Here is a 26,607-nt window from a genome sequence, read left to right as displayed (position 1 = left end):
GGCCCTTGATCTGAAACAGTCTGACCGATCATTGTTACAATTATTAATGATTACAATTATTGGATTATAAAGTAGCTAATGATAATGTTCTCAGAGTAGGACTGGTGGAAAATGTAACAGAAGGCAAGGACAGACTGAGCAAGCTCACACCACAGACAGCCTGCTGGCTGCTGACGAACCAGCATTATTGTAGCTATACTCCACTCCACTCTCCTAAATGGCTAATCTTTGTTGGATCTCACCCTTAATTGGTTAACAGTCTCCGCAGGGCAAGTGAAAGTGGTGCTATTTAAGGCTCCACCATGAAACAGCAACACTTTCATCTTGGCAATAACAGGCAACAATTATATTACCAGATTCGAAACTGAACCTTCTATCTACCCACTAATCAAAAACGCAGCCCATCTGTTGTGCTGTCTCTTTTGAAACGACTGTTTATCTGCAGCCTGTATGATAACTGTGTCTGGACACTAATTAACTGCTAAATAGACCGCAATTAGATGTTATTTCTATTAAATTCTGCAGAGAGGGGCGAAAAGTAAGGAGAAGAAAAAAAAAAACAATAAGCGCATTTTATGTTTACTCCAACTGTACCAGGCACCGATGGAGCAGCATCACTCTGCCTCTATGTCTCTCCCTCCCTCTCTCTCTCTCTCTCTGACACACGCGCACCCGCGTCCGTGCGCACGTGCATCAATACAACCTTACGTGCATGCGCGCTCTCTCCTGCTCCCTCTCTATCACGCACGTTCAGCAGACTGGCAGGCACACACACACACACACACACACACACACACACTTTCCCTTAGCTGTGCTTTTGTGTTTTGTCAGAATTAATGAGAAAAGTTCCCTTGCCCTAGGGGTAATTAGTGTCCTTGGAGTTAAATAAGCTAATACTTAGACACCTCTGGCACAAGCAATTATGTTTGTGTATTGAATAATTGATTCAAAGAGGGGGGAAGGGCTGCTAATCAGATCTGAGCATAATGAATTGATTTAATTAACAGGGGAATCCGAGGGTCTCTGGAAGCTGCGCGCATTTATTCAGTAGCAGCAGAGGCGAGCGCGGCACATAAACTGGAGGAGAGAGGCGGCGTGAGTTTGCTTTTAGCAGTTGTCAGATTTGCAATTGGATTTGTTTGAATGTAGTTGTTGTTTCGGAGCAAATGAGAACGGGAAAGAGAGAATATTAACAGCGAAGGGGGGAGCTCGGCCGTTCAGTCTGAGCGTCTGATCCGTCCGTGTGTGCACACTTACAGATAGGCGACACTAGATTTATATCGCTTTTCATTGTTTTGCCTTTTTTCTTATTCGCATGGAATTTATCAAGAGCAAGCAACGCTGTTTGATCGCGATTTATTTGCGTTGCACTTCAGTCCGGATAGGGGGATCTCGCCGCGTATCTCGCCGTATTCCGTGTATGAATTATTATTGATAGGAGAAGAGAAGAGAGCGAGAGAGAGGAAGAAAAAAAACGTGCAGACGGCAATTCATCTTTCCAGGGTTTTGGTTTATCGAGGCGTAGTCTAGTCAACCGCGCGTTTCAAAGCCATTTCCAGGAGAAGCTGTGAGCAGACCGAGCGGTGCAGCCTGCTGGAGCCGAGGACGGATCGCCCGGGGAAGGACTCCTCGTTCCTCAGGACGATGGTGTTGGACAAGGAAGAGGGTGAGTAACATCTCCGACCGTAGGATGCTATAACCTGGGGAGTAACGCGGCAAACTACTGACATTTTACACGTTAAGTGTCTCCATCGCCCCGGACCCTGCGCACCCGCAGCCTCCGCTTTATATTGGCTTTTTCAAACCCATTTAGTCACGACAGGCTCCGTGTTTCCGCGAACAAACCTCCAACACTGTGTCTGCTTTCTGTACCATGAAGTTGAGGTTGCACTTAGACACAAATACCCCCTGCCTTAAACTGCAGTTTAGTTGGGGAGAAGAGTTGCATGTTTATTGAGAGCAGATTTTGTCTTTTTTTTTTTTGGTGTGCAGCCCAGAGTTTGAGGATACTCCACAGACGCTGCAGTGCATGTGGCTCCTCTTTTCTTTCCTCCTCTAAGTGCTTTTTGCGTCTGTGAAGTTAGCGAGGCAGCCTTTGACATCACAACGGGATGGGAGATGACAGCAGAGTGCTTTTAACTTGATTGCAAATTATGGATAGCGCCGTGCAACGTTCACTCACTTTCCATCCAAATAGGCCTACTTGCATTACTTATCTATTTCAATGTATTTAGGTTAATGGGTGAGGCAATCTAATTAATTTTAATTTAAATCAAACTCGCCTCTAATGACGTCCCATTTTGGATTAGACTGATGTTGAGATGTGCAGCGCATTTATCACATTCAGGTCTAAATGGTGCTCATGCATTTAAATACATTTATACAACATAATGATTAAATTCATACAATGACTATAAGCAGCACTGAAGGCTGTCTGTGCTCTGAAATGAAGTTATCCTCCTCCTTTAAGAGTATTCTGAGTGCTGACCACCGGCTGACATGCACAAATACAACCTCCACTAACCTTAAAGCACATATTTTTGTGTTGTTCCTCAAAGTACAGTGCATAGCCTTTGTGCATTTGAGTTTATCCATGGCTGCTCCTCCTCCTCCTCCTCCAAAAGTAATGGATGCATTTGTAACCCATTATTTATGTTTGAAAATGGATATTTCATATCTCTTAGCAGAGCATCCTTTCACTTACACATCTAAAAACCAATAAAAGGATTGCGGCAGGGACATAAATTGGTCTGTCTGGCTGAATCCATGTTGTGCTGCAAATGTACTCAAATTAACTCAACTGTAAATTGTCTCCTTTGGATGTCTGTCTAGCTAAAAGTTCCCTATATGATTCATGATTCAGATTGCTTTTAACAGTTATTGGCTAAGCAATATGGTAAATGTACAAGGTGATGCAAATGGCATTAGTGGGAAAGGATGCACAGGAGCATGTAATGCAGTCAATACTACATTAACTACTGATGCCCAATTACAGAACCAGGGAGAGTGGCTTTTAGGAGCATTAGGACTTGCAGAAAAGCTGAGATCACCTGCTGCTCATTGCCTAAAAGCTTCACCCTTTATTTGCTGGGCCCGACCAGCAGCTCCAGCATTTTGGCCAGGTTGTCAACAGAGCTGCTCGGATCTGGTCTCTTTCACTGTGGTGCCTCTTAGCGTTTATTGGCTCTAAAGTTATAGGCTTGTCAATTCAACCTTCTTGTCTGATGTATCCACTTAGTGCCTGCACAAATAAATGCGTGCATATGTGGAGAGGGAGGTGTGTGTGGGTCAGTGTTTTTGGGTGGCCACATGGGTGTATGTGTGTGTGATTACTGTCTGTTTCTCTTGATTGATTCACTGTTATGTCCACTGTGTGTGTTTGCGCGTGCTGCTTAAGTGTTCATATTTCAGTCCTTATGTGGCCCATAAAACAGATCATCAGTGTGTCTGGTCTTGTGTTTAAAGCCTGCCATCCTGGCTGGCAACAAAGTAGTGCTGCTGCTTGTTTGGCAGGCTGTTTTTTGAACTTTGACTTCTTTTTGAAACGTCTGCAACAAATTGTGCAACAAAAGCAGTCACCAGAAATGAATATATGTGACCCCTTACATTAGCTTCATTGAGAAAATCGGCCTGTTACACACCATTTCCCTCTGTGGAGTCAAAAGTTTAATATAACATTTAAGACAGACTGCCATCAGGCGATCAAAACCTAAAATGTTCCTTATATTTTTTTCACGTGACATGTAGCTCCCTGCTCATATCATGCATCACATGTTATGTGCGCATTGTAAACTTATCACCACACTCTCAGGTGACGCAGTCATTAACTTAACTTAATAATGTGCACTTTCTGGTAAAGCACTGAGTCAGAAAGCACGGAGGAGGAGGACTGTAAAAGGAATACCGGCACTGCTCTGTGAAGTGACCTAATATGCAGGTCATAGTTGGTAATGAATAGCAACACATGTACCAATTCTGTGTCAACATTTTATTTCACCCTGCGATATGAAGGTTCCAATTTGCGTCTAATTTGAGAGGGAAAAAGCAACTCAGCCATTTTCTCTCCTCCTTCGTACCAACTGCAGGAGAAGCAAGTGAGTCCACACTGAAGGCATATTTTTGCTGAACATTAACACAACTACAGTGTACTCTTTGCAGACCTGTGCAGAAGAAATATCCTCCACCTCCTGATACATTTCTGGTTACCTCTGCTTGTTAATTTATGACCCTGTTATCATCCTGTCCAGTGAAATTTGTACATTCATAAAGCATGTGATTGAAAAGCAACGCTTCAGATGAATACAGACTGGTGATCTGTCGGCTGCTGTAATAAAACTTGGGCTTCAGGCTCCAATTTTTATTTTGAAATAATAAGAATTGCTTCATTCTTTACCGGTGTTACCATGGTAATACTGTCTCGTAGCGATGTTATATTGATTTAGAAAGTGGACAGTAATATTTCTTTTCTGTTATTTGGTTTCTGAGGGTTGATTTCTAATTTCCAGTTGGAGATTACTTTTATATGTTCCTTAAGTCTTTTCACTTTTCCAAAGGAATGCAATTTGCTCCCCTGTATTTGCTATTTTCTCAGCTTATTGGTTTGCTCTTACTTCAAAATTAAACTTGCCCATTTCAAATATTGAAATTACGTCTGGTTTTTGTGCTCTGGGCCGTGAACAATATTACAAACACATTGCTTCGTTTGATATTTCTTAAGTCACCACAGTTTCTTTTAAAAAAGCTTTATTACAGACACCTGCATCGCCTTTGCAGTACTTTTCCAATTTTGTCTTAAACATAGATAGCTGAGGGAGGCCGGTGTGTGTTTTAAACAGTTATGAGTGTAACCTGGGCACAAAAAATGGATGCAGGAAAATCTCCTTTTATTTATCAGCACACACATAACAAAATATCACCACAACATGCAGTATGAATCTCCTCTGACACAGATGTGATTGTAACATTATCCACTCCGCACTGACATGTAACATGTTCTGCGCCCTCATTGCATATAAGACTAAAGCTGCTCTCATTTATTAACACAAAATCACATTTATACCATTTTCAGCTGTGAGTGTTTAATTCCGTCTAATCTGTTTCTGATATTACAAATGCAGAATTCTTTACTGGGGACTATTTCGTCTGTCACCACTAAACCTCCAGATCCCTATCAGCCCTGATCGTTTCACATCTACAAGTGCTCGAGCTGTGTATCATTTCCCATAATCTTAGTGGAATTCAAAGGGGCTGAATTGAGACTTCAGAGACACGTGTTAGCGAGCGCGCCCACCTGCCTTTGATGTAAATGGCTGCACTCATCAGCGTGGCACACAAACTCAATTATGCACTTTTGAGCTGTAAGAGCATCCCTTTTATTATTGCCAGAGGCCACATGCTCGCCATGTTATCACACAAATTCTCACAACAAGATCTGGCTGCCACATGCATTACAGGGAGCGAACGATCCCTGTTGTCTTGTCCAAAGTCTGACCCTCTTATTCACTCAGAATGATTTTTTCAATGTCACCAGGAATTTCTGGTATATTGTCGAGTTGTGTGCGTGAGCGTGGTGAAGGTTGCAGAGATAGAGCTGCCACGTTGAAAATTATATGAACAAATAAGGAACTCACAGCCGCAAGGGCACATACACATCAGTCCAATGTTACAATGAAACCTTTCACGAATTCCACAAAAATGCTGACAAGTTGAGATGAATCTTTACACCACCTTTTAAACCACCTTGGAGGAACCCAGAGTCTTATCATGAGCTCTGAGACAAATGCAGACTGAAGTAATGTTGATGTTGCACAGGGGCAAAGCTACTCTCACCTGCACAAAATAAACCCCAATAACCTCATCTATAGTTGAGCTGGTGTAAAAATATTACTGTATTTATCACCAGCATGTAATCCAGCTTTAATGACAATGAGCCACCATATACGTATATATATTAGAGATGGGACGATATATGATTTTATCGTGTATCATGATAAAAAACACAATAAGTTGATGGTGGTGAATTTCATTATTGGGATAATCTTATGGTGTCCAGCAGCACCCAAAAAGACTGCTGGGTGACCAGCAATAAAAGAGACTCTACAAAAGCAGGCTGCATACACACCAAACTCAAAAGACACAAAAGATCTTAATCACAGATTGGCATATTTCATATTGAAAGATATGATACCATTTCAAACTGCTGAAAAGCCTGCCTTTTTAAGAATGATTGTTTTAACTAAATTAGATTTTTGTCCCATCTGTGATGCAATAAACAACAAAATGTAAGGTAAAGTGTTCCCTCTCTCACTCTCAGTGCCATTTTAAAAGTTTTAATCATATTCTGATGATTATCGGGTAGGGTTGCAATGGCATGAGATTTTTACGATACGATAACGGTCTCAGAAAGTGTAATGGTCTCACAATATCACGGTATCATACAACTATTATCACTATATATTAAAATTGTTGGGGTGGGGGTTGAACAAATGCTTTATTATAATAGAAACATGAAACCTTTTTTTTTTAAAATCGATATATGTGTTAAAAGTCTGACAGGTAGTTGAGGAGGAAAGGTGAGATCCTCCGCCCGGTTGCATATTGTTTTTCAAAACTGTCTGCGACACTATTATCCGTATAATATCGTCACTTTTTTGGCCAGGATGATCATGACATGTAACTTTCACATCGTCCCTAATATATATTGTCAGATTTTCATGTGTTTGAACCTGTTGGAGGCAGGTGTCACTGCCACTTGTCACTGCGAAGCTGACTCTCGCATGCTGCTAACTACACTCATGTTGACGTGGAGAAAAAAAAGTATTCACACATTGATGCCTCCGCAGACACACACACGCACACACACATTTCTTACAACATCTTGTTTGTTTTTTTCACATAAAGTTATTTATTTACCTGTTTACCCATTGCGTGCTCTCTGTTCTGACTTGTCTGGCGTTCTGATGCACTCTGTAAAGCTTATTCTTTGCTCTCTCCGGAAAATAATTTCTCCTTTATTCTGTCACCATAGGCTTAGTGAAGAAGACGGGAAAGATGGGAAAGGGGAATGACATGCAGCAAAGTTCTTGAGATGAGCAGATGTCAAAACTACAATGTCACCAGCTACAGTTCTTTGGCAGCTGAGTGCAAGTGTCAAAATGGCCCAAAAAATGTTTCTGAGGAGAAACCTTCATATTCCACCTGCAGTAATAAAATATCACGTCACCTGTTACACTCGAAGGCAGCGTGAGCACTTTGTACAGTGAAGCCTCAGTGGAAATCAAACACATGTGGCATAAATGACACGTTTGGAAGGATTTTAGACCCAGAATAAATGTGAATTTCACATATTTATTTCATTACTATGGTGCATTATTCATTACTATTATTCAGCCTTTATTAAACAGGTCTTTTTTAATCCCTCCTGAAACAGTCTCTTGATGCATATTTGTTTAAATGAAAGGCAGGGCTGTGCATACGCATAGGCGTGTGTGTGTTTGTGTGTGTATTACAGCCTGAATGATACTGGATTTTTGAAGCCAGTTTTGATACCAGTATCGATATTTTAGGAGGTATGACACCTTGACCGATAGAGGCCTACTTTGGTATTGTTTCTAAAATGTCATGTTACTAATCATCGATATATCTGCAGTGACCTGATAAATGATTTTTTCTGTCCTGCTTCTTCAACAGAAGGGTTACAACCCTTAAAGGGTCCTCAGAGTTACTTCAGGGGGGCTGCCAAATTAGTGTCCCGTCATATATGTTTGTTTGCTTGTTTCAAAAAATAAAATATGTCTGGAAATACACAATATCACAAATCCAGTATATCATTAGCAAAGATAAGTTGGCGTGTGTCTAAAGTCCTATTTAATTTACAGGACACAACACTGACAATACGCTAACTGCTACCCATGAATCCTTGTGTATTCATGTTAGCAAGCTAACGCTAAATCACTGTGCAGCATCTGTCCATAACAGCACGGTGAACTATTAAGTGTCACGTACTATTGAAACATATTAGCCAAATAGCCGTATTATTATTTCAACTGTACGAACATTCTTGTGAGCGCTTGTAACTTTTTGCGCAAGACACTCTTAAACACTGTCACGCCTCAGAAACAAACATGATGTTTGAATACAGGAATCTGAAAATAATTATTTAAATAGCTTCGTATTGTACACACCATGATAATAGTATGTTTATACATGGTACTTTCAGCTGCCCTACAGTGGGCGCAGTTTAATATGCAACTCAATTTATGCAACATATGTAGCTAGTATGGGGTCCCTGCTCTGTCTCTGTTAGCTAAGGGGTCCCTGGCCTGAAAAACAGTGCTGACTGGTGACTGGTCTAGTGTGCACATGAGTGTTCGTTCTGATGGGAGTAGGAAGCCACACAAACTGTCTTGGATTTTAGGGTGTGGACATGTGTAAAATGTGTTACATGAAAATAAGTGTTTCATCAGCTTCTCATGGCAAACTTGGAGCGGTCTGAAAGCTGCGGATAACAATTTTGTCTGACTCAGGTGCTGATTGGTTTGATTAGCACTGGTTCATGTTAAACAAGAGGAAAAATGGACACCTGCAGAAATACAATACAGCATTATTGTAATAATATAGCTTCAGAGTTCAGCTGTCTGAACTGGCCTGCTGTGTTCCCTCTATAGTGCACACATCACAGTGCCAGCAGGAATTCTTGCCGATGCCATGTTTCCCATTTGCCAAAGCCCCTGATCGTTGTTGCTGAGTGTATTTTTCATTTGTTTTTTGGCCTTGCCTGTGTGAGTGTGTGGCTCTGAGGATGACAGTGTTGATTGGTCAGTGAAACACTTTGTTCTTGTGGGTGTAAGGAGCAGCACAGCCTCTAGGGGCTGCTAGCGGGGCTTTTAGACTTTCAGAGTTGTTTCACTGTAAATATCTTTCAAACACCACTCTGTTGTATTCCCACTGCAGTATTCAGAGAGAAAAGTAGCTTTGGCCTCAAGACAGAGATATATTATGGGTTTCCTTTTGCATTTCTGATCTGTTTGCCTTTATCTGGGAGTGCAGGTTATCTGGCAGAGGATGCCATTTAGTCCAGTAACATGTGAACATAACAGCAGTTTAACCATACGTTGTTTTAATGTTACTGGATCGGTGTTTGGTTGGCCTATAGTATAACTTAAAGTTCCTCTGTTTTTATGCACATTCACACACAATGGTTCTAATCCAACACAAAATAGCACATGCATCTTTAAAAGCCTGCTTTTTAGTACAAGAATCCAGAGAAATAGAGGAGGATGGAGTCTTTCTTGAGATATTACCGCTATCTTGTTGGTAAATAGAGAAGCCTAGGGTGCCTTCTCTTAAATAAGAGCCAACTTGCTGCAAACTAATCTCTTATTGGATGACCTTCAGTAAATAAAATCTTAAATAGCTAATTAAAGTCTGTGATTAAAGGGGGGTAGTTCTTTCCCTCTTAAAGCTAGTAGATTAGGTTTTGGATATTGAAGCTGCTGATTTAATCAGTGCTTAACTGTGCTGTGTGCAACTACAAATTCAGAGACGAGTGACAGCCGCCATCCACACACACACACACACACACACACACACACACACACACACACACACACACACAGAGCCCGACATTAACTGGAACTTGTTTCCGAGACCTTAGACCTCCATTATTACAATCACACCTCTTTCATTTTATATCATTTCATTTGACAAGTTGTCTCTAGTTGAATTGCCATTTGATTTTAGCCAGTTACAAGAATTACTCCATTAGGAAAACGGGCCGGACTTTATATTATGAGGTAATATAAAAGTGTTAAAAGGAATTCATTAAAAGCGAGCCATCTTCTTAATGAAACATCAAACGTCAGCCACAATATTCCCCTCATGGGAGATTTAGGATAGGCTGTACTACATGAGACTTTACTTTACCAACCCATCCTATCTGTATGAAGATCTCTTCCCTAACTGCACCCAACCAACCTCCCTCATTATTTACCCCATCAGGTGTGGGAGTAGGTGCCTGAATGACATTAGAGGCCAGTGCTGCCAAATAACTGCCCCCTGTGGGGAATTTGCATTATTCAAGATTAAAGAGCCTCACACAGTGCACCACAGTATGGTGTTCCTTCTTCCCCTCCATTTTCGACACACTGAGGACCCTGAATGGCACACCTGTCTCCTGGCATATCCTTTGAAATAATAAGTGTGCAGTAATTGCTGGGGAGTGGGGAGGATTTTGTACATCACTTCCTGACCTCGTGAGTGACACAAACTTTAGAGGGCTACATTTATTCCTCTCCAAATGCATTTTTAATGTGGACTAAAAGTGTTTGTGCATTATTCTGTTCCGGATGGCGGAAGGTGGCTGTGACAGGTCTAATGGTTTGATTTTTTTTTAGGGTGTTTTTTTTTAAAGTTTTTGCCAGGAATCACGAAGTGGCAGATAAGATTGCCTCGTCTATCAAATTTTTAAAGTATATAGTTTGAGAATAGATGGGTTTTTTCTTTATTCAATCTCAGACTCTGGGAGGAAAAAAAAAACGTCAGTTGATCGGGCTCCTACTGTATGAGGACTGAAAATGAAGATGCATTCACCTTCTCGGTTATTGACAGCTTGCGCTTAAATGAAAAATGGTAAAATGGCAGGTTTCAAGAACTAAACACCTCAGAGCAACAGCAGACAAAGCCCGACACTACGCCCACATTTGATTGGCTAGATGCAATACCAAATCTTCTCCTCGCTGTGTCAACACTCAGACAGTCCTCCCTCTTTAAGAGCTCTCATGGGTTTATTTGGGGTAACTCTGCATAATAAAACCATGAATGTTTGTGTCTTTTCTCCTCCTCCTCATTCATCTTACTCCCTCACTCTCATTTTCTGGCCCCATCGCTCCCTCTCTCACTCTGTCTCTGCTGTTGACAGCTTACCTTGCAGAGCTCTAATCTCACCCTACTACTGAGCAACCAAGTGTTGGAACAAGTCGCCTTCTGTAATAATTTGGAAACTCTGCCAGTTTCATGTCTTTTAAAAAAAAAAAAAGCCGCAATGAATTTAATTAGAAAGCTGTTGCATATCTCTGTGATACATTTCTTTTAATTAACCCCATGTGAATAAATTAAAAATAATAGGGGGCTGAAAAGTGTGGAAAGAACACCCTAATGAAGTTTTCCGTTAATTAGGATGGAGTCTGGTGCCAAACCACAGTGAGTAGTGAGCACCAGGAGCTAACAATGCCTTCTGTAAGCCTCAGAAAAGGGCCCAGGGCCTTCGTGCTGACTTCAAGTGTAAGAAATGCACCTCTGACGTGATGGAAATGACCGTGGGCTGGGAGAAAAGGCAGTCCTGTTCCAGGCTGCTCTGCTGAGACTCCCCATGCCGCGCTTGAAGCTGGGCCAGTGTTATTGCAGCCCTAATGCGGCTGACTCATTTGGAGCGGATCAGGAGTAATTATGGTAGGGAAAGTGGCTGCCGACCGTGGGGGTCAGGACACTTGTAACATGTGAAAAGAGCAATTATTCCAGGAGACAAAACCCTCCCTTATCCTGGGCAGTGCCAGGGTCAATGCAAGGGACGGCTGGGCTCCGTTTCACCGGGGCTTATTAGCCACAGCAAGCTGCAAAGTTTGAGAGAGTGCATCTTGTTAATGAACAGTCCCCTCCTCATCCGCACCAGCCCTGTCTGCTCTCTCTCCCACTTACTGTGGGTGTTAATTATGTCATAATCATAGCATGCATACAGTCCCAGAAATCACCTCACAGACCCCAGCATTCATACACAACCATCTGGAAATGTAGCATGCCTTACAGTAACATAGAAGGCTCTTACAGCGGACTATAAGAAAAAAAAAAACAGGCTGTATGAAATGTAATATTGACTTGGGCCTTGTAAGAAACTCCTTAATGTGAGAGAGACAGGGGGAGTGTGTGTCTCTCTGAGAGTGTGTGTTCATGCATATCTTTTCTTCTACTCCTTGCATATGCTCCAACTAAGGATAGGGACATGAATCACACAATGAATCAGTGGTGTTTATTTTGCTTATCATTCAGAATACACTCATGAGTCTGCTTTCAACTGGCATGTGTATTCCAGCTGATGTTATTACCAGATGTCTTGTATTTTGTCTTGGCAAAAGAGAAACGTGTCTATGGGCTCAATTACGGCGATGACGGGAGCTGAATGAAAGGGGCTGATTCATGCACACAATGGCAAGACATCTGCATGAGATCCCTATTAACCTTCGTGGCAGACACCTTGGCCTAGGGACAAATTTTACTTGGGATTGCCATGGCCACGGCATTTACAGTGGTGGCTGAAAAATAAAGGGAATGAGGTTTTAAACCAGCCCCTGTGGCTTCTGAACTGCAGGCTTGCTGAGCGCTTTGGCCAACATAGTGTTTTTGATTTTCCACTGTCCTTATATTGTTCGTCGTATGAAATCATAATATAATATAATTTTGATTTATTTAAATGATTCATTTAGTCATGGAGGGTTAGCGTGTGGTGGTCTGGTATCCGCGTGGAACAGATTCATCGTGGGCAATTAATGTCCGCTTGATGTCTTATGCAGGAGTGCTTGAATTAAGTGATGGTGATGATGATGATGATGATGATGGTGACAAATGCACTTGTTTCGGCTAAATGCAATCATTTGGTAATGTAGTGTCTAATTTCCCTGAGCATCCCAGTCGTCTGTGTGCTCACCACGCTGGTGGCTAAACCTCTCTTATTTGCTGCAGCTGGGAGTTGGAATTATAGGGGCCCCCGAGAGGAGGCCCACCCAGGGCCAGCTTCCACCCTCCTTGAAAGCCCACCTCCCTCCCCATGTGTCAGGAAGGCTGAGTGATTCTCATCAAGATCCTTTACCTCCCCGTGAACCAGCAAAGTCTGCATCACACCATGGCGTCAGTGCTTTTAATTGATCAAAAGACATTTAACAAAACACAGAATCAGATGTAACTGTCCCCTATGCCATTAAGGCTGAGTGCCTGCGAGAGCAGCTGTTCCACTGGGATCGTGTGTGGAGTGTGTGAAGTCGACTTCCTCACAATTGTGCGGCGTGCACTTGAAAGGCAGAACTGAGATGATGTGTCAAAAAAACGATGTCGAAGAACTTTAAAATTATTTGGCAGATAATTTAATAAGCAATTAATAAGTCCCTCTCAATTTTATATGATGTAAATTGATTATACTTTGGTTTTGACTGTTAGTTGGAGAAACCACGCAATCTGAAGGTGACATGTCAGACTGAGAAACAATAAATCTATTAGTCGAACAACAGAAACGTAGTCTGCAACTATTTTGATAATCGATTAATCATTTGGTCTGATTAAAATATATTAAACAGTTGCTGCTTCCAGGGTCTCATATATGAGGATTTGAACCTTTAGTTTGTTATACATGATAGTTAACTGAATATTCTGGAGGTCTGGACTGTTGGTCAATAAAACAAGTTAGTAGGGATGTAAATAAGTTTCATCAAAATACCATATTATTTTTGATTCTATGGGCAACAAAACTATATTTGCTGGCAAACTCTGCCACAATACCTTTTTGAGTTGATTCAATTCAGAGGCCTGCTATCAATATGACACAGTAAATAAAATATCCTTATTACGATAGGTATGTATATCCATACATTTATTTTTTTTCTGGTTATCTTATCTCATGTGATGGCCTCCGATTGGTTCCTGCCACTGTACAGGTGGGGCCATACCTGTGAGGTATGCTTTGAAAGCCTTTTAATGATTTAGCTACCACAATAAAAGCGTATTACCATTTCCTTTCTTGTCTTTCTATATTTTTTCGGAGTGCCTGGATTGCCTTCCTGTCGATCCTGCTGTTTCCCGACACAAGACTTTGATCTACGTTTGCATATACAGAGCAACGAGTCGTCTCTCCCTTCTGTTTCTAAATAAAATATCCTTATTGTCTTTTTCTTGGCGGCTTGCCATGATCTACTCAGCGCTAAGCCGTTAGCACTGTTTGAATGTTTAGCAAGGACGTACGCTTGAATGAAAATGGTGACACATACGTGCAGTGGGACTTTAACGATAAAGGCTTATCTTAAATATGACGATATGTGTCGATGTCTTCTCTTTGCACTGACAATACTAAAATTGTTGATCACTGAATTGATATTTTGATTCAGGTAGATGTATCGTTAGACCCATACAACCTAGCTAAATAGATCCCCTTGGGCTGTGGAAGATGAGACGGGAATTTTTCACTTTTTTTAAGACATTTATTGACAAAGCGAGCAATCGATTAAATTAAATTGACAATGAAAATAGTTGCTAATTGCAGTCCTGTGTATGTAATAGCAGAGAGAGCAGAAATACAGATAATAAACCTGGTAGGGTAGAATTGATCAGGCAATGTGAATTATTGTTAAGGTTATGATTATTTCCTGGTTCTGCAGGTGATGCCGAGGCAAATCTGTATACATTACAGTTCGCAGCTTGATCTGCAAACACCTGCACACTTGTTACAAAAATAGCAACAAAACATTTAAGTGATAATGACATGGGGAAAGGGGGGTAAATCTTTCTCTTCACACACTCTCGTCCACTCAGATCCACTGTAGCTGTGGCATTGTCTTCAGCATGTGATAATTGTAGTTCTCCAATTTCAAACATTTCCTTGAGTGCTTCAAACAGCGTATTTTCTTCTAAAACCTTAAATATATCAAAAAAGGTTAGCGGACTGATGTGATTTTTTGATAGCTGTAAAGACGGAAGTCTAAATGGGGTAACATAGAAATCGGATGCTATCTCTATAATGGAAAATACATGCTCTGACAGACTGCTTGGGCTGAGAAAAACTAACTGTACATATTCTTGAAAGATACAATCTTAAAGAAAGTAGATGGTAGAGGGGAGAGATGACAGGCCTCTACACACAGTACTAATGGCAAATTAAATTCCCTCTCAGGAAGAATATTTGGCAGGGCAAGTGCTGTCTCTCCACTTTGAGGGGTAAAATGCATCCCTTGTTGGAGAATGAATCGTGATGTGGAGAGGCATGCTTTTGGTGACATCAAATGACACTGGAAGGTCAGTGGCACTTGTATCTGTTAAATGGATTGGATTAAGTGGAGGCTGCCTCCTAGTCTGCTGCTTCCTTTCATAATGCAGCTTTTCTTTCTGGGAGGTGGCAAGCATGGGAGGTTCTGTTCTACTCCACAGTTTCACATTGCGCCGGGAGTGGTGACAGGTGCAAGAAAATGTCTCGTGGCATTAAGGGAATTGAAAAGACATTTACTTTACACACTCATTTTTTTTTCTGTCACTGCTCTTTGTTTAGTAGGTTTGAGCTAGTGCTTGCTACACTACTATTAAAGCTTTTCCAGAGGCTGCTTTGGTAGAAGACATCAAACCCATGTTTGTTCTCCGCAATGGCTTCAAGAAAGAGGCATCAATGTGCATACTGTTTCCCCCGGCAGACATTCCTCCACTGAGACATCTCTCTTAGAGCCAGAAGGACAGACGGACCAGGACGTATGCATGAAGATATGAGTGTGCAAACAGTGTTGTCACTTTGATGGTGCCGAGCAGGGTTTGAAACAAAGTGTGCATCCAATAGGAGGAGGTGAGCTGCATACAGTAATTCCAGGATAGGTTAAGCTTTGGCCTTTTCAAACGTGATGTAAAACACACACGTGATATGTTTAAGGAGTGTGTGGCAGGTGGTGGTCTCAACCAATTAGGGGTAGTTCTCTGGAGGTGGAGGAACGACCTTTTTGTATAATTAGTTCTCTTATTTAAAGCAAAGATTTTGAGTAGAATAACTAATTAGGTGTCATAAAAGGCAAATTAAAGATTTTTGTGATCCCCGAGGGAATTGCAGCAACTCCTTTCGTTTTCTTTGCACAAGCTCTGAAGCGCACACACACATGTACATTGGCATACACACACACACGCACAGGCATTTTCTCTCTCCTCATTAAGACTGTTTTTAGTTCTGTAGAAGTCTGTCAGGCGAGCACTGTTGGCATACCTGCAGAGAGCTCCCCTAACAAGCCATGAAATGCAGGTAGAAGAGTCCGCCCTTAGCCAGTGTGGCTTGAATTTGAAGCTTTTTAGCTTCATTTACACTGAACATTGGTATTTATAGCAGGTTTTGTGATCCTAATGTGCCAGCTTCAAGGGGCCTGTTTTGGAGAGGGAGGGAGGTGAGGGAGCTGGAGGGCAGGCAGAACACTAATTGATGGCTCCCATCACCAGCACCGGACCAATTAGCCTCCCCTTTCCACTTCTGATAAAGAAATAAGACGGCTCAACACCACCAGAGCACTTACTGACATATAAACCAAAGCCATAAATTTGACTAACAAGCTCTCCTATTTCTTTCACCTCTTTTTTAAAAGGGGAAATGCTAATTATATTACATTCATAGCATTATTGATGTGTGGATGGCCAAAAATTGCAGAGCAAATCTGGATCCAATAAGGTACTTTGTGAGTCCATTTAGGTGCAAAGATATGTGTGTGTGTGAGTGTGTGTGCGCGCGTGTAAGAGAGACAGAAAGATGGAGAGAGAGAAAATGTGCTTTTCTAGTCCAAAGAAGTCCTTTGAAAAGTGGTATAAGGTTTTTGTGAAAGAGAACAAACTTGACAGGCTCAGCAGAGAAAAACAGTGCTCAGAGTGAAGCAGTCCCTTGTTACCAGCTGAGGTTGTGTTTATCACTGAGCAAACCACATGAGTTACTGTAAAATGGCAGCGCTAACTACAGAATGACCCCATTCACACTTAACACTGCACTATAGCAACTTACTGTGCATACTTTCCTGCTAATGAAAAGGAAATAAAAACTTTTATCTGGTCTGGACAAAATGTACCTGCGCACGGCTCCGGAGTGCAACAGTGTAACAGTGACATTTCATATAAAACTCAGCGTAATGTGTCTTTAAAACAGGCCTTTATAGATGCCCACACATACAAAATGCTGGCCTAACCCCCTGTGATGCAGAGTGTCCGGTCTTTCTTTTTTAGAGAGAGAGAGAGAGAGAAATGTGTTTTGAAAGTAGAGTGGCAAGTGGCGTCCACTGTGTGTTCTTTTAGATGGATCAATAGCTCAGTGTGTGAGAGAGTGTCTTAAGAGCTGTTGTCTTGTGCTTTCAGCTGTGGCAGACCTGTTAGTGCTACAGAGGGGAGCTGTGCGCCCCTGCCTCTGTACCAGCAGTGGCCTGAGGGGGGCTTTTAGTCCAAACACAAATGTCAACCACACATAGACTATTAGTGTTTAGTGCAGTTATTAAATGGACTTTATTTGTCCTTTAGGAGGCTAAAAGGCGCGCTTAAAGGGGACCTGCGTGACAGCAGGGCAATTTGCGAGTTTGGTAACTTAGGCTTGCTCGTTGCAGACACATGAGTACAGATAAGTGTAAAAGGAGGAAAGGCTGTAATGCTCTGAGTAGGGAACACCGTGTGTGTGTGTGTGTGTGTGTGTGTGTGTGTGTGTGTGTGTGTGTGTGTGTGTGTGTTTGTGGTTTGTGTGTGCAAATGTGTGTGTGTATGTAGGAAACACAGAGAGTGAGTGTATGCTAAAAGGCACTTAGGCCATAACATATCTCACTGGGGTCTGGTAGCAACGTTTTTGTGGTCAGAGGCTTTTTAAAAGGTTAATGTTAATCTATACCAAACAAAGCCCATGAGGAGCTTTTACAGCTGTGGACAGTTGAGTGAAATGGGCTTTGATGAAATGGCAGGTAACTAACGTACTACACAGCTCGCTGTAAATACCACAGTAAGCAAAATAAACATTGTGTCTTTTATCCTGAGAAATACACCAGACGTGCCCCCTCCTCTGGAACCTGCTGCAACTGATCATGTAACTTTTGTATTACAGCATGTTCTTAGTGGAACAAGTAAGTCAGGGCTTTGTAGTCCAATGTGACCTGTGCGCCTATCTACATGGAAGAATGTTTTCTTTAATGCATATGAAGCAGGTAGGCAGTGTGCTGTGGCCACGCGCGAGGCCAGGCTTAGACGCCTCGAGAAGCAGCCGGCTTATCAAAAAGAGAACATGAAAAGTCACTCGTGTTCCTGGGCCGTAAATCACGCATGGCTGTTTGTCTCCTTATCACTACAGGTGTGCCGATGCTCTCCGTCCAGCCCAAAGGGAAACAGAAGGGGTGTGCTGGCTGCAATCGCAAGATTAAAGACCGCTACCTGCTCAAGGCCCTGGACAAATACTGGCATGAGGACTGTCTCAAATGTGCCTGCTGTGACTGCCGCCTGGGGGAGGTGGGCTCCACCCTCTATACGAAAGCCAACCTCATCCTCTGTCGCAGGGACTACCTGAGGCAAGACAGACACACAATCACCTCTCTCTACTCACAACAAACACAAAAGCTATGCCTTTCCAAGAACTCTGTGACATGAAAGCACCACAAAGGTTTTTTTTTTTTTTTACCTCCTGGTAGCGTTTGGTTTCTCAGTGTGTGTGTGTTTCCTGTGGCTCCCATTCACAGAAACTCAGCTAAATCTAAATCATGCAAGATTCCTCAGCGTTAGAACTACATCACAGCACAACCTTATGTGTTGACAGTTTGTTGTCATATTGTTTTACAGCACGGATGAGGCGGAAAGTAATGTTGTTTTGGGATCCTCCGACACGAGCATATTGCACTGGAAGAAAAAAGAACAGTTTAGGAGCAGAGCGTCTCCTTGTTTTAACTCTTAAAAATTCTAAATACTGTATAACTTATAAGAATTCTTGTGCAACCATCAAAACATGAGTCATGCTGTCATGACATTTCTGTATCACTGCATCCAGAATACACAATGCAAAGTCGCAGTTTGAATATAAAGTGAGCAGTGGACTACACTGGGTTATAATTTACAATCGGTTGTTTTCATAGCATATTTAACGTTTAGCATCTGAAAGAAACCTATTGCGGATTCATTTTGAAGACATTGTGAGCTACTGAATTAACATCTACAAAAGCAGGCATGAAATTCAGTATCATACAAATTTCATAGGCATGCACCAATTATGAAAGTTTGGGCCCATATCGATACTGATGTTTAAAATAATTTGGGCAATAGCCGATACTGATTTTTTATGTTGTCATTTTGTTTCTGTCATTAATCAGTTCCTCTTTGTGCCAAGGAAACAAAGAAATCTTTGTTCTATAGTCATTCAGTCATTCATATTATTTTTGAAACAGCACAAATATATTCATACACATTTATGAAACAACCTTTCACATAAAAAAACATCTTAAAAAACTGCTTCAGAAACCTTTTTAGTATACATAATATATCATAATTCCCTCTTTTATATCCATTTTATATTGCTGTGAAAACATTCAAACATTTAAGTTTCTCGCCCAAAACTACATTTTACATGATTACATTTGAATGCATCATGATAAAGTTATAATGGGTAATTTTACAGAGCTTGAACACATCATAATTCGTTGGTCACATTGTAGCATCATTAGACAAACAACAAGGTGCGCCGCCAACTCATTGATAGTGAGTTTACTGCATCCTTTCATCCTGAAGGTGTCCTAGTGAAGATCTCCATTTGTCCCTGGGACCACGGGACGGCGTTAGTCTTGAGCCCTGCTTTTTTGCATGCTCAAAATTGATGTGAAACAGACAAATTGGCCACTGCCATCGATGAATGTAATCTTATTTGCGATAGGCCGATGGCAGTCAATGAGAAGAATATTGGCCGATACTGATGTACAGTGCAGCCGATGAATCGATGCATCACCTAAATTAAATTATACACTAAAAACCCCAATCAGTGTCTCACTGCTACAAACACCATCATTTCTTGGTCTTATTTAAGGGCTCTTTTAGTTACATGTGCCATTATGCTTTGATTTTAAGGTGATTTCTTTTACTTTATACTGGTATTTACACCGACAAGACGTATGTCTAAGTGAATCCACTCCATGCTTGTTTTTGCTGTGCTCTTTTCTCATATTTTAATCTGGTCTTCTGTGTTTTGCATCAACACAGAAGATTTCTGTCATGGAGTAGACTGGCTCTCAGTTGTACCAGAGCTGTAGGCTGTGAGAAACCTCCAGGCAGGCTTGTTGCTTCATCAGTGTCTTTGGCTCTGTATACCCCCCTTCAGATGCCCCTGCCATCTGCTTGTTAAATTAAACATGACCATTTCCTGGGCGTTAAGTCACATTCCCAATGAGATTCTCCCATTTATCTGAGAGGGAATCCCCCAGGGGCCGACTTAGGGATGCCGGTGCCCTAGGCCCCCCCGTCTTCAAACTCCCTGTCCTGTGCTGTCCTCCTCTTTCCCTTTCTCTATTTCCCTTCTGCCTACTTGTCTCTTCACTCCCTCACTGATACTTTCAGTTTACTGCTGCCCACTGGGTCTGCATACGTTTGTTATTCTGATTTTAAAATGCTAAAAAACAGCAATTTGCATCACTTCTAAAATCCAAAGCAAAGAAACCTTAATCAACTTGGTTTTCTTTCGCTCTTACTCATGGATCTCCATGACATTTTACTTACATCTTAGCTCTTCCTCTGACCTGGAAGAAGCCCGCAACCCACTTGAGAGGCGCTTAGGGACGTTACGTTGAGATAGGCCATTACCATCCATCAGTTCCCACCCACAGTTAATGCTTTTAAGATGCAGTGAGAGGTCCACTAAGACCTGATGTTGCCCCCAGAAGGGGCAGATGGTGCAGATGAGGTAATAATAAATGGGCAAATGACCAAGAGAAGGCAAAAATGATGAAGCTCAGAGTTTCACTTGGTAAAATACATCTGCTGAAAGGACAGCAACCCCAACCCCCCAAGCCATAAGTGCCTAACTGGCACTATGAAGGAAGAAGGAAAAGCTTTCTCGCACATTAGACCAGTAAGATGTAGAGGTCAGAGACGGGATGAAAAACTGAGCATGACATATGAAATCAAGAGTTAGGAATACTAAAATAAGAATAAAAAGGAAAGGGGAGGAGGGAGCTTTCTGTGCTCCTCTGTTGCCCCGGATTGCCTAATGAAATCCATCCCACTCGCCTGCTCTTCAGCCTGCAACAAATGCAGAACACTTAATGGCTAGAGATGCTTGAGATGAATTCTATTATGGAACAAATTAAAAACCTTGCCTTGCGTATAGAGAAGAGGCAGTTTGAGAGACCAGAGTATTTGAAAGTAGGTGACGCAGTCTCCATCCGGCACCAGTTTCCTTTTCATTCCTTCTTTTCTGTATAGTAAGACGAAGGCTCCTCTCACCTGCAGTAATGAAGTTAAATCTGTGCACTGAATTAGCCTCCTGCACTTCATTAAAGACAAGCGGGTGGATCAAACACACTTTGGTTATTTCCCAGAGTTTGGAACCCTGCCATGCTCACATTAATTATTATAGGAGCTCCATCTGTGATTGTCCTTCAGTGGCATTAGCAACTTATTGAATGCACTCACGCTTTCCTGAATCTTACACTTCAACACACACAAACACCAAAGCACACACATACCTTTAACAGCGTCCTCCCCTGCCCTCCAAACCATCGCACCAGCAAAAAGTTCAGTTTCTCATATCCCTGACATTCACTTTCCTGAATCAAGAGAGTTTTTTTTTTTTATCAACTTGGCCACACTCTTTCATTATAAATGAGAATAATAGATTAATTAGGCGTTTCCTTTATGTCTAGGGCCCAGGATCGCACGACTTCACCAGAGGGTTGACAATCTAGTCATGGTGTGATCATCAGGACTTGAAGCCTGAAATCATTTAATCCTCTATTTCATATATTAGAGAGGACATAATAGTCATCCACTTATCAAAATGGGGTATAATTAACTGTAAGAGGAAAACGTTTTCAAGATAATGAACATTATAAGTTATCCACAAACCGGTGAAATAGCGAGGGGAAGATGATAGCTCCATCTGGATGTGACTGTTTTTCAAAACTGTCGTCCTCTCCCTACTACTTTAGTAAGTAAAACAATTGCTCTGCTCCCGTAACAGTTGCTCTTCCTCTCTGGGCAAGATAGATCTGAACAGGAAAGGTTTACACTTTCAAAAAGACGCAACTGTTGGGGAGGGTCAGAACATGCGATGCATGCATTAACAGCTTTCCCTTTTATGAAATCTGACAAACTCTGTGCAGGCTGGGAAGTCTCAAAGAGCTCAGTGAACAGGTAGAAAACTTCAAGAGCCACAGCCCAATCTGAGGGAAGCAATACAGAGAGGCAGATGATGCGCTGTAGGAGCTTTAAGGGTTTGAAGTTAACAAAGCAGCAAGTTGAAAGAACTAAAGAAGGCCCTCTTTTCTCTAAAGACTGATTGTAATAACTCAATAACAGAGAAAGGAGAGCTGGGCGTCTTTACATTCCTGCCATCCAACTCTGCTCCCAACAACCCGTATCAGCACGCAGAGACACATTTTTAGCTACTAAATAAGAGCTTTTTTAAGTAGTGTAGAGTTTGGCAGCTCTCCTGTGCTGGAGACTGTAGGAAGCAGGGATTAGGCAGCGATACATGTTGTCATTCAATGTATGTAAGAGCTGATATGAGAAGTGATACTGATTATTAGTTGAGTTTGGTTCGTTTGTCTCACACACATTAATCAATATTCATGAAATAATTAATGTTAAGTACATGTTAGGGTGTGCTAGAAACCGGTAATGGCTTAAAGGGGTGGGGGGAAAATTGACACAGCATAGTTCTGCAATATTATATCGTGATATGGCAATATCACATCGTCACACAGTGCCAAGTATTGATTTTTTAATTATATAAGTAATTAATATTACAAATACAAATTAGTCTTTAGGTAGCCTACTAGAGTTATATAATCACATGCTTTTCAGTCCACTAGTGCACTTTATTTTACTAGATAACACAGATGTTGACAGAGTTTTCCTGTTGGGGGGGGGGATAATTTACAATGGAATAAATCGCAATATATCGGAATATATTTTATCACAATACTCAGCATATCACAACGAATTTAAAATCGCAATTATATAGAATTGTGACTTAAGTATCATGATAATATCGTGTCGTGGATCCTCTGCTGATTCCCACCTCTAATGGCTTATGTTTAAAAAAAAAAAAAACACACCCAAAGGACACACAAAAGGTCAAATATAAACACACAAAATCACTCGTAGGTTGTAGATATTAGTGTTAAAAAAATCCATATTACTTAGTTTGAGAATGAGCTACCAAAAAGAACTGATTTATACATTGGTGGGAAAAAAAAACCTTGAACCAAATTAAATGCATCTATTTAATGTTTACTAAATAATATGTTTATAATTAGATATGAGCTACAATAATGACTGCTATTGATCCCCTTATTAAAGCCTATAATCTGAGACAGAGGGATTAGGAACTTTGTAATTCAATATCTAAATATAGTATTAATTATATAAATTAGATGATATTAAATGGATATTATTATTATAATCATGAGTCATATTCAAGTAAGATTTTAGCTTCTCAATTATAAGAATTTGCATTTTGTCACTGCACTTATGGGTGATAGTAAAGTGAATATCATGGACTGTTGGTCAGTCGACAAGACATAAGACTCTGTGAAATCTTAATGGACGTTTTTTACTATACCACTTACCACTATAGCTGCAGCCATACTAACTATTATGCACTATAAAAAGGGTCATATAATATCTGAGAAAAGAAATTTGAAAGTACCTAAAAATAAATAGCCAGCCTGCTTTCACATTTTACTTCATTATGCTGCTCAAAAATCCATGCCAGGATGTCTCACAGGTTGTGGGGAGCAATCCAAATCAGCACTTCTAACCCTCTAATCCATTTAAATAAACCACAGAAGCGTCTATTTTAAAAGAGGAGTTTTTGTGCTACCAACCCTGTTGCAATGCTGATGATTGATCGACAAAACCTGATGGGCTCGGTGTATTATGAGCAGCTCCGAACAATACATCTCATATTTTCCAGAAACTCACCATTTACACTCTATTTAAATAGAAACGCTGGAGAAAAAAAAAACTGTGTTGATGTTGAATTATTTTTTTTTCACTTTCCTTTTGGGAATATTGATTTATTTAATCCAAATGACCAGGGAAATTGAAGTGCATGAGCCACTGCACTCCTACAATACGGGACATGTGTCAGAACAATACGTGGGAATTCTGCAGAAAATAGTCTATTCAAACAAAAAAACCTATTGTGAATGGAATGAATGAATGTTTTTCAAAGGTAACCCACAATTTATGAGGGCACTGTTTCAGGGCTGCGGAGCATATCAAGTTTAAAGGAGGAAAAAAAGACAGAAGCAACTGTATTAATACGGTTTTCTTGTGTGTGTATATGCACAACGTACTGTGCATACTATGTTTTCAATAGAATCCTTAACTACAGTTAAAACACAGTCACCATCGGCTAATTGGGAATCTTTGGCTTGTTTTAATCACAGTGTCGTCCAAACTTTAGCACAACATAAAGTTGATCACCGACCAGTTCATTCTGCTCATGCGCTGCCTTTTTAAAGCTTTAATGGACCTAATTGTTTCCATTCTACTTTGTGTGACTTCTTCATGTTTGCAGTAATATGTTGCATCCTCTCCCCTGACCTTTACATTTGCCTCGACATCATAGTTTGGTGTAAAACATTCATTGCTTGCTATACGCAGCTCCACTTCAGCTGTTACTCATGAGACTGCTGCAGCGGCGGTTCAACTCCGGTTGCTTTTAGCTTCATAGGAGCAGGAAGAGAAGACTGTAATGTGTTTGAACAGTTCTCTCAGGCTGTAATCTCCTTTTAGCACGAGGAGCCCAATTAAGCCTTATGTTGATACCACGTTATAACCCAGAAACATCAATTGTTGGCTGAAGAACTGTGTGAATGGGACACTTTCTTACACTCTATTCATGTTATGGTGAAAATGGAAGACTTTTTTTTTTGCCGTGCCAAATTTCTGCAGGTGATTGTAAATCGCTAGGCAGATAAGCAAACAGTTTAGCATGGATGAAGTGGGTCTCTTCATGATTTGAAGACTATCAGAGTGATTCAGAGGAACCGGTGTCAGTTGAGAGAACATAGCACGGTTCTGTAGTTTCGTTTTTACTGAAAGCCTGTCTGTGCCATTAGCTGAATACTTCTGTCTTCTTTTTGGCTAGCTAATCTAATGTACACGACCAACTATTTTCTAAAGATGACAGCCTCAGCACCCATTAAAGCCATTGTGCAAATGGCGTATTTGCAGTTCTTCAGTTCAGTTCTTCAGTTCTTCTGAGAAAGAGCAGCAGGTCCAGCAGAGCAGGGTAGTAGGTGGAGATGGTGTTGATATGGATGTTCTGAGGTAAATACAGCCAAATGCCTGGAAAATACCTGAATATCTTATCAAAACAAAGAAAAGTTAAGTTGCAGTCTGCAGAGAACTGATGGTTAAGTTTTATCCTGGGAACCAGAAGAATCTGCAAGCTCATGTTTTGTTTGCTTTGGCAGGTGCAACTGGTCCCCCTCCTGTTGGACAGATTTCCAGTCGACCTGGCCAGAGGCCGGCATTCATAACAGTTTATCTATCATGGGGTTTGTCTCGGACGATGGCTGACATCTTGCAGAGCCTTTGTACTTTGCACAAAATACAAGATGACGTCATTTGTAGCTCACACAACCTTGAGATGGGGACACGACAGCAAGCATAAACCTAGCTTAGTAAAGAGGAGTGGCATGGAGGCCTTTCTGAAAACAATCAAGATGTGGACCTCACTTTTTAAGTACTATTTTCAAATTCTGATGGTACAAATGGCAACACTCGTTCACAGACATATTGGGCCTCATTCATAAACAGTGCATACACATAAATCTGAGCTTAAGCCATGCTTATGAACGTTCTAGTAGAAATCTGGGATCAATCAATAGCTTCTTCCCTAACTTTGTCTACTTCATGAACTTTTTTTATCCATAGTAATTATTAGTTAACAGATTGAACTATGAAAATGGAGTGTCCTGGTGTTATTTCATAGATGGCACATATATGTATTTGTAGCCAACTGGTTAATTGATAGCCTATTAACAGGCATACAGGGTAGGCTATATAAAAGACTCTGATTTAGCACCAAGCAGATGTTAAGATATGATATCTAACCTTGCTGGAAGATAATGCCTTCTGTGCCTTCAGAAGAGAGTGCATCAGAGGCCTATGTGTTTTTTTGGTTGTTTTTTTAAAGACTATTCTCATGGCTTTTTTGCCTTTATTAGATAGGACAGGATGAGCGTGAAGGGGGAAGGGAGAGGGGATGACATGAAGCAAAGGGCCAGAGGTTGGAATTAAACCCACAGCAGCTGCACCAAGAACACTGCCTTTGTACTTGGGGTGCCCGCTCTACCAGGCGAGCTACTGGGCGCCCCGAGGTTAACATGTTTAAACATGTTTGACGAGAGTGACGAACAGCTGTTTCCAACTGCCTTCACATTCACAGACGCTCCTTGACGGTCCAGCACTAGTGTGTCAGGGCCTTAATTGACCTATGGCTAAGCCACGCCCCCCTCCACTCACTCCGACAAATGATCAAAATTACAAGCCAAAATTTACAGGTCCCAGTGTAAGTGTGATAAACTGCATCTTGTTGCCATCGCCATCAAAGACAACAAGATAGAGGATCAGCATTGTTGTCTTTGATGGCGATGGCAACAA

General features: G+C 41.2%; 1 protein-coding gene across 1 annotated transcript in view; it reads left to right on the top strand.

The window, feature by feature from the left end:
* Positions 1-832: 832 nt before the first annotated feature.
* lmo1 (LIM domain only 1) overlaps positions 833-26,607 on the top strand; it is a 31,573-nt gene continuing 5,798 nt past the window's right edge. Inside the window, exons 1-2 of the mRNA XM_033626633.2 lie at positions 833-1,666; positions 18,086-18,299. Coding sequence (XP_033482524.1) covers positions 1,645-1,666; positions 18,086-18,299 — 236 coding nt within the window. The 5' untranslated portion in view covers positions 833-1,644. The remainder of the gene's footprint in view (positions 1,667-18,085; positions 18,300-26,607) is intronic.

This window comes from Epinephelus lanceolatus, chromosome 2 (genome assembly GCF_041903045.1).
Source record: "Epinephelus lanceolatus isolate andai-2023 chromosome 2, ASM4190304v1, whole genome shotgun sequence".
In the NCBI taxonomy this organism is placed as follows: Eukaryota; Metazoa; Chordata; class Actinopteri; order Perciformes; family Serranidae; genus Epinephelus; species Epinephelus lanceolatus.
This window is presented reverse-complemented; position numbering and strand designations above follow the sequence as displayed.